This window comes from Arachis duranensis, chromosome 1 (assembly GCF_000817695.3).
Source record: "Arachis duranensis cultivar V14167 chromosome 1, aradu.V14167.gnm2.J7QH, whole genome shotgun sequence".
Classification (NCBI taxonomy): domain Eukaryota; kingdom Viridiplantae; phylum Streptophyta; class Magnoliopsida; order Fabales; family Fabaceae; genus Arachis; species Arachis duranensis.
In genome coordinates, this window is record NC_029772.3 from 105,536,003 (window position 1) to 105,545,662 (window position 9,660).

The 9,660-nt window shown below is 31.5% G+C and overlaps 2 protein-coding genes across 2 annotated transcripts; one reads left to right on the plus strand and one right to left on the minus strand.

Annotated features, from left to right (window-relative positions):
• The first annotated feature begins 6 nt into the window (after positions 1 to 6).
• Positions 7 to 3,359, plus strand: LOC107467595 (protein NRT1/ PTR FAMILY 2.11). Its single transcript, XM_016086735.3, has 4 exons — positions 7 to 274; positions 350 to 567; positions 778 to 1,343; positions 2,292 to 3,359. The coding sequence occupies exons 1-4, from the start codon at positions 118 to 120 to the stop codon at positions 3,208 to 3,210; spliced, it is 1,860 nt and encodes a 619-aa protein (XP_015942221.1). The 5' UTR covers positions 7 to 117; the 3' UTR covers positions 3,211 to 3,359.
• A 500-nt stretch (positions 3,360 to 3,859) lies between these two features.
• On the minus strand, positions 3,860 to 8,650 carry LOC107470560 (protein NRT1/ PTR FAMILY 2.11). Its single transcript, XM_016089958.3, has 5 exons — positions 8,637 to 8,650; positions 7,137 to 7,207; positions 6,844 to 7,061; positions 6,016 to 6,581; positions 3,860 to 4,973 (listed from the first exon to the last, which is right to left on the minus strand). The coding sequence occupies exons 1-5, from the start codon at positions 8,648 to 8,650 to the stop codon at positions 4,055 to 4,057; spliced, it is 1,788 nt and encodes a 595-aa protein (XP_015945444.1). The 3' UTR covers positions 3,860 to 4,054.
• Between the last annotated feature and the right edge of the window lie 1,010 nt (positions 8,651 to 9,660).

Genomic DNA, 9,660 nt, shown 5'->3' on the forward strand with positions numbered 1-9,660 from the left:
CTTTCCCAATCATTCATTCATACATAAATAACTACACCCTCCTTCAATTCTCTTTTGCCCCACTCACCATTAAAAGATAAGAAGCCATAACACATATTCCTCAACACAAGAACAACAATGGTAGAAACTGAGACTAAGAGTGACACAAACAAGAAACCAACAATGGAGAATAATGAGAAATATGTCACACAAACACAACAACAACATGAACACGATGATGATGATGATCCGAAGATTAACTACAGAGGCTGGAAGGCCATGCCCTTCATCATAGGTAAGCCACTAATTAACCACTTGATAATAATTGGAACAACTCTTTCATTCTATCCATCTCTCTCTTTTGCTGCAGGAAATGAAACCTTTGAGAAACTTGGAGCCATTGGAACCTTAGCAAACCTGTTGGTATATCTAACAACAGTTTTCAACCTGAAGAACATCACAGCCACAAACATGATCAACATCTTCAACGGCAGCACCAACTTTGCAACCTTGATTGGTGCCTTCTTCTCTGATACTTACTTCGGTCGCTACAAAACACTTGGATTCTGCACTACCACCTCCTTCTTGGTACTACTCCAAATTTTAAGGTCAATTTATTTTATTTAATTTGATATGCCAACTGAGTCTTGGAGCAACTGTTGAGTTGTCTCTGTATTACCGCGAGATGATTGTGCCTTTTATAGTTTATTTAATTTGATATGCATCTTTATTACATCACAACACATATGAACCTATGAAATATTTATTGATGATGTTGCTGTATCTGCATGAAATCAGGGCTTGCTTGTGATTCAACTAACAGCAGCATTCAAGAATCTTCATCCACCAAAATGTGGAAATGAGAGCAGCACATGCAAGGGTCCAACAGCGGGTCAAATGGCGTTTCTTCTCTGCGGATTTGGCCTTCTTCTGATTGGTGCAGCCGGGGTTAGGCCATGTAACTTAGCATTTGGAGCAGATCAATTCAATCCAAACACTGAATCAGGAAAAAAAGGTGTCAACAGCTTCTTCAATTGGTACTTCTTCACCTTCACCTTTGCACAAATGGTGTCCCTCACACTAATTGTGTATGTTCAATCAAATGTGAGTTGGGCCCTTGGTCTTGGAATCCCTGCAGCTTTGATGCTTCTTTCAGTTGTGGTCTTCTTCTTGGGTACCAAGATTTATGTGAAGGTTCAACCAAGTGGTAGCCCCATAACTAGTATTGTGCAAGTTTTAGTGGTTGCAATCAAGAAACGGGGACTCAAAAAACTACCTCAAAAAGAGTATCCAATGCTTTCACTCTTCAATTATGTCCCACCTAAGTCTTTGAACTCTAGGCTTCCTTACACTCATCAGTTCAGGTAATGTTTCAAGACTGTGTTTCATTCTGCTACCACTTCTAATCTTCTGTTTGGGAAATGTCTTCAAGATGAGAAGAAAGAAAGAAAAAAAAAAGTGTTTCTGTCCTTTATTTTACTATTTCAATTTGGTGGTGATTGACATGGCCCTTAAAGTTTAGTATTTAATTTGTTAAAAAAATTAATATTTAATTTTTAATTTAAAAAGTATATAAAAACAAATCATTTTTAAATATTTGTTATTTACTTTTAAAAGATAAGTTCCATAAATTTGCCACCCAAATAAAAGGCATAAAAAAGTTGGTCTTTTAATTTTTAGGTCGATAAAAAATCAGGCAAATTATGCCTTAAAAGTTAAAACGGAAATATTTAGTTTTGGTTTGATCAACTGTTTTAAACAAGTTTGTGTTTTCTTTTGTCTTTATATTTCTGTTAAGATAATTACCAAACATGACCTTAGATCTTTCATTTGGATTTTTCAAGTGTGAATAATTTAGCCATTAGATTTTGATCAAATAAAGTTTTAAGTTTAGATTGGTTTTTGAAAAAAAAAAATTTAGTTTTTAAAAAGATTTTTTTTAATAGACAAAAGTCATTTCACATCTAAATAGATTTTCTAAAAAGAATTTTTAAATATTAAAAATATTATTTATTTATTTATTTTAAGTAAAGTATTATTGGCTTTTTAAAAAAATAATTTATTTTTTTAAAATAAATATATCCATATATATTTAAAAATTAATAAAAATACTTTATTTTTTATAAAAAAATATTTTTTTATTTAAATAAATCAATTCAAACCAACCCAAATAAGATTAGATAATGTAATTAGACCTCCCCCGCCCCAGCCAAAGGCCAAAAGTAAAATAAAAAAAGATTCCATCATGACATAATTTATATTCTGAGGAGATCTAATATGATAATGAAAAAAATAAACGTTACAATGAACAGGGCAATGGACAAAGCTGCAATTATGACCCCACAAGATAAAATAAACCCTGATGGATCTGCAGCTGAACCATGGAAGCTTTGCAGCATGCAGCAAGTGGAAGAAGTGAAATGCTTGGTGAGGGTGTTACCTATTTGGTTCTCAGCAATTTTGTACCATTTAGTTATTGTTCAGCAGCACACTATTCTTGTGTTCCAAGCACTTCAATCAGATAGAAGAGTTGGTCACACCAACTTCAAGATCCCAGCTGCATCTTACTATGTTTTCCTCATGTTGTGTATGACTCTTTGGTTGCCAATATATGACCGGATATTAGTCCCTTTGATGCGCCGAGTTACCGGAAAAGAAGCCGGCATCACGCTCCTTCAGAGGATGGGAATCGGCATATTCCTCGCTATACTTAGCATGATAGTGTCTGCTTTTGTTGAAGGACATAGAAGAAGCCTAGCCCTAAGCAGTCCTATAGGAATGCAGCCCAGAAAAGGCGCAATTTCGTCGATGTCAGCACTTGTTTTGATTCCTCAATTGGCACTAGCAGGGTTATCTGAATCGTTCACTGCTGTTGGACAAGTTGAATTTTACTATAAGCAATTCCCTGAGAACATGAGAAGCATTGGACAATCACTATTCTATTGTGGCATGGCAGGGTCAAGTTACTTGAGCACTCTGTTGATCTCAATTGTTCACAAAACCACGGCCAAATCGGCCACCGGCAATTGGTTGCCGGAGGATCTTAACAAGGGCAGATTGGACTACTTCTATTTCATGATTGCAGCTCTAGAAGTCATGAATTTGGGGTACTTTGTGATGTGTTCAAGATGGTACAAATACAAAGGAAATAATGATAGTTATAGTAATAATAGTAGCATTGAACTTAATGGAGTAACTAAAACTTCTGAAACATCAATTAATGGTGTTTAATTATGACTCAAGTCAATAAGACTATAATATTATTGATATTGTACTATTGCATTATCTTAATACTGTGGTGCATTATAGCATTATTATCAGTGTAGTGTAAAGAGTTGTACTGTTTTGTTTGATTCCGTTTAGAAAGATTGTTTTCACTAGAGGCACAAATCTTGTATTATTCTGAAGTGTTACTCATCACCACATGTGAGGGACTTTGTTGCTTAGTGGCAATTGAAAGCTGATGGAATTTTGTGAAGAGCAATGATGGAACAAGTCATCAAATTTATTTCCTCTAATTGGCAAGAAATAACAAACCTTGCCAACACTGACGTCATGCTCACTAAGAAAACCATCACCATAATCAACAACAATGAATTCTTCATTTTTGTTTTCTTCTAATCTTGGTGATAGTTGTTGTGCTTCAGCCCTAACAATGGCATCCTTCAAAATGGTAAAGCATGACTCTTCCTCCAACTTCACACAGTTCAGGAATGCAAAAATAGTACCCTGCTGTCTTTTTAATGGTAACAACTTTAGTGTAATCTAATAATGGAGATTTTAAAGTTGTTGAAAATTCAGGAGCCATCTTCGGAAACAGCTTCGATCAGCAATATCAACCTATTCCTCCACCATTTCATCTTTTGGCATTTCAGAAGTGTTATTCTGAAGTGAAAATATTAAATCTTATATTATTCTGAAGTGTTATTCTAGTGAAAACGATCTCTCTAAACGGAATCAAACAAAACAGTATAACTCTCTGCACTACAATAATGCTATAATGCACCAAAGTATTAAGATAATCCAATAGTACAATATCAATAATATTATAGTGTCTTGTTGACTTGAGTCATAATTAAACACCATCAATTGATGTTTCAGAAGTTTTAGTTACTCCATTAAGTTCAATGCTACTATTATTACTATAACTATCATCATTTCCTTTGTATTTGTACCATCTTGAACACATCAAAAAGTACCCCAAATTCATGACTTCTAGAGCTGCAATCATGAAATAGAAGTAGTCCAATCTGCCCTTGTTAAGATCCTCCGGCAACCAATTGCCGGTGGCCGATTTGGCCGTGGTTTTGTGAACAATTGAGATCAACAGAGTGCTCAAGTAACTTGACCCTGCCATGCCACAATAGAATAGTGATTGTCCAATGCTTCTCATGTTCTCAGGGAACTGCTTATAGTAAAATTCAACTTGTCCAACAGCAGTGAACGATTCAGATAGCCCTGCTAGTGCCAATTGAGGAATCAAAACAAGTGCTGACATGGATGAAATCGCGCCTTTTCTGGGCTGCATTCCTATAGGACTGCTTAGGGCTAGGCTTCGTCTATGTCCTTCAACAAATGCAGACACTATCATGCTAAGTATAGCGAGGAATATGCCGATTCCCATCCTCTGAAGGAGCGTGATGCCGGCTTCTTTTCCGGTAACTCGGCGCAGCAAAGGGACTAATATCCGGTCATAGATTGGCAACCAAAGAGTCATACACAACATGAGGAAAACATAGTAAGATGCAGCTGGGATCTTGAAGTTTGTGTGGCCAACTCTTCTATCTGATTGAAGTGCTTGGAACACGAGAATAGTGTGCTGCTGAACAATAACTAAATAGTACAAAATTGCTGAGAACCAAATAGGTAACACCCTCACCAAGCATTTCACTTCTTCCACTTGCTGCATGCTGCAAAGCTTCCATGGTTCAGCCGCAGATCCATCAGGGTTTATTTTATCTTGTGGGGTCATAATTGCAGCTTTGTCCAATGCCCTGTTCATTGTAACGTTAATTTTTTCATTATCATATTAGATCACCTCAGAATATAAATTATGTCATGATGGAATCTCTTATTTTACTTTTGGCCTTTGGCTGGGGCGGGGGAGGGCTCATTACATTAGCTAATCTAATTTGTGCTGGTTTGAATTGATTAATTTAAATAAAAAATATTTTTTATAAAAAACAAAGTATGTTTATTAATTTTTAAATATATTTGGATATATTTATTTTTAAAAAATAAATTATTTTTTTAAAAAGCCAATAATTCTTTACTTAAAAAAAATAAAAAACATTTTTAATATTTAAAAATTCTTTCTAAAAAATCTATCTAGATGTGAAATAACTTTTGTCTATTAAAAAAAAACTTTCTAAAAAATAAATTTTTTTTAAAAAAACTAATCTAAACTTTATTTGATCAAAATCTAATCAAGACGAGGCTAAATTATTCACACTTAAAAACCTAAATGAAAGTTCTAAGGTCATGTTTGGTAATTGTCTCAACAAAAATATAAAGACAAAAGGAAACACAAACTTGTTTAAAATAGTTGATCGAACCGAAACTAAATATTTTGGTGATTTGTAGTCATCAATTAGTCATCACGGGTGATTTTAATAGTGTGAGATTACTCATTTTATTTTTGTTGGTTAAGTGTTGACCAAACTGCTGCCCATAGACTTTTTCTTTCGGTTTTAACAAAAGATATAATTTGCTTATTTTCTAAAGACCTAAAAATTAAAAGACCAAATTTTTTATGTCTTTTATTTGGATGGAAAATTTATGGAACTTATTTTTTAAAGTAAAAGTCAAATATTTAAAAATGATTTGTTTTTATATACTTTTTAAATTAAATATTAAATTTTAATTTTTCTTATCAAATTAAATACTAAACTTTAAGGGCCATATCAATCACCAAATTGAAATAGTAAAATAAAGGACAGAAACACTTTTCTTTTCTTTCTTCTCATCTTAAAGACATTTCCCAAACAGAAGATTAGAAGTGGTAGCAGAATGAAACACAAAGTCTTGAAATATTACCTAAACTGATGAGTGTAAGGAAGCCTAGAGTTCAAAGTCTTAGGTGGGACATAATTGAAGAGTGAGAGCATTGGATACTCTTTTTGAGGTAGTTTTTTGAGTCCCCTTTTCTTGATTGCAACCACTAAAACTTGCACAATACTAGTTATGGGGCTACCACTTGGTTGAACCTTCACATAAATCTTGGTACCCAAGAAGAAGACCACAACTGAAAGAAGCATCAAAGCTGCAGGGATTCCAAGACCAAGGGCCCAACTCACATTTGATTGAACATACACAATTAGTGTGAGGGACACCATTTGTGCAAAGGTGAAGGTGAAGAAGTACCAATTGAAGAAGCTGTTGACACCTTTTTTTCCTGATTCAGTGTTTGGATTGAATTGATCTGCTCCAAATGCTAAGTTACATGGCCTAACCCCGGCTGCACCAATCAGAAGAAGGCCAAATCCGCAGAGAAGAAACGCCATTTGACCCGCTGTTGGACCCTTGCATGTGCTGCTCTCATTTCCACATTTTGGTGGATGAAGATTCTTGAATGCTGCTGTTAGTTGAATCACAAGCAAGCCCTGTTTTCATTCAGATACAGCAACATCATCAACAAATATTTCATAGGTTCATATGTGTGATGTAATAAGGATGCATATCAAATTAAATAAAAGGGGCAGCCTGATGCACAATCATCTTGCGGTAACACAGAGACAACTCAACCGTTGCTCCAAGGCTCCGTTGGCATGTCAAATTAAATAAAATAAATCAACCGTTGCTCCAAGGCTCCGTTGGCATGTCAAATTAAATAAAATAAATTAACCTTAAAATTTGGAGTAGTACCAAGAAGGAGGTGGTAGTGCAGAATCCAAGTGTTTTGTAGCGACCGAAGTAAGTATCAGAGAAGAAGGCACCAATCAAGGTTGCAAAGTTGGTGCTGCCGTTGAAGATGTTGATCATGTTTGTAGCTGTGATGTTCTTCAGGTTGAAAACTGTTGTTAGATACACCAACAGGTTTGCTAAGGTTCCAATGGCTCCAAGTTTCTCAAAAGTTTCATTTCCTGCGGCAAAAGAGAGTGATAGATAGAATGAAAGAGTTGTTCCAATTGTTCTCAAGTGGTTAATTAGTGGCTTACCTATGATGAAAGGCATGGCCTTCCAGCCTCTGTAGTTAATCCCCGTTTGTAAGTTAATGAATAATCTTAACCTGTCAGAACCAAATAAAATCGGGCTTTTAAGGTAAATACAAAAAGGTCCTTGTTACTTATTTTTAGCAACATCTTGCCTTGGTCTTAGAAAAATAGGATAACCCAACATACAAACAAAAGGAAAAAAAGTTACAGGCCCGGTAGATTCTAATATGTGCACATACCCACTAATATTTGTTGGTATATATTTAGGCCCATCTCATCATCGAACAAAGGGTTGGAATCCTGACTAAGTTCAGAAGTTATATAGAACCGATAGTAGTTGTAGTGTATGTGAGTGTTGTGTGTGTTGTGTAAAAGAACAAATAAAAAAAAGAGTAGAGGATGGATCATGACCAAAAAAAAAGTAATTGATGGACATAAAATTAAGAGTAGGATGGATCTAGCGCTCCTAAGAGCAATTTTCTTAAGAAATTAATAAAATTGAAAGAGTACATAAAGAGTACATTAGTATAATAATTAAAAAGATAAAACTAAAAATATATAGACTGAAATTGTAACTAAATTTATATATTTTATTGAGATAAATTTATGGATTAATGTGAAATTTTTTTTTGTTGTTGGCATGTATTAAAATAGAAGAGGATTTAATAAAAATTATTATTTTTTAATTTAAAAATATTATTTATATAATAAAATCAATCATTAAAATTAGATGTATGATTTAATTTATCTTTAATATGTATTTATATTTTTAATATATATTTTATTTAATAATTAATTTTAATGACTAATTTTAGTATATATTTAGAATAATTATTTCTAAAAACTATATCATTATTATTTATTAAGGATAAAAATAACAAAAAAATTAATACATATAACAAGTAGTATTATTTAAAATAATGATATAATTAAGGACCTAAATTATTATAAAAGTGTAACGACTGTTTTGACTTATTAATTAATATTTATTAGTCATACAATTAATTCAAAATACTAAAAAGAATAATGATAAGTCAAAAAGTGTCCGTATAATAAATTAATATATGTGAAGCATTTGTTGCATCTGTATGCGGAATAATTTTAATATAGATGTTATTTAAAAAAAATTATATATTAAATAATTAGATTTGTTAATATTCACTACAAAAAAATATTAATTATCATCAGATTTAACGTTGTATATTAGTGTCGATTAAATTGACGAATTTATTAACAGTTTTGATATAAAATTCGTTTGATTAAATCGTTATTAACGAATTTTTAATTCCGATAATAAATTTATCAGTAGTACTTGAAAAAAAAAAACCGAAAATAATAAACGTAAAATATTTATTGCTATGGTCAAAAGTTTTCTAGAAAGGCTAATTGACATGCTGCAATCAGTAGTAGCTAGTTTCCACTTTCACAATTTCCTCATTGTTCACACTCGTATTATTTGAAAAGGATATTATTGCCTTGCATGTATTACGTATATATTCACACCTAGTCACTACCATTAATATCACGTAAAATTTGAAAACAATAATGCTATATCATTGTAAAATGACATTTTTCTTTTATAATTATACAAGATAATTAAATAAAAAAAAACATGTACTAAATAATTAGATTTATTAATATTTAAATAAAAAAGAATAATTATGTGATGTAAAAATATACTAACATTAATCAGAAAAGAATCAATTATTCATGATGGGACTTAATATACATATTATCCTATTAAAAAAATTAATCACATGATATAATAAATTGAAAATATATATAATGAATTAGAAATTTTATTTATAAAAAAGAATTAATTACAGAAGTAACTAAGATATAATGAAAATATTAATAATCGATATAGAGAATTTAATAGATAAACTTGAGAAGAAAACTTAATAAGATGTGACATATTTTGGTACGAATATTTGAATCAGTTATCTCTATATATCTATTTAAAAAAAAAATCAATTATAGTATATAATTGAAAAATTATAATATAATCAATTTGTCTGATATAATTTAAAAATTAAAAGGTAATAAATTAAAAATTTTGTTTATAGAAAAAATTAATCAAAGAATATACTCTAAATATAGTTGAAATGAATCAATCATAAGTACAGATATTTGAATATGTAAAATTGAGTGAACATTTTGATGATGAGGTACTCTTGTGTAAGTATTTAAATCACTTTTCTCCTATATATCTATTTAAAGAAGAATCAATCATGAAATAAAATTAAAAAAATGAGAATGTAATCAATTACGAATTTTAATTTTAAGAAAAAAGGTAATTAAGAGATGTAATCAGTATATAATAGGAATCAAACTATCAACATAAATATTTGAATAGAAAGAAACAAGCCTAAACCTTAGTGATATGAAGCATTTTGATTCATGTTTTCGAATTAGTTCCCTTCTATATATTTTTTTAAAGAAATAATCAATCCTCATTCTTGGGTATGCAATATAAAAAAAATAAAAATATAATAAATCGGGTTTTACTTTATTGTTTTATAGAAAG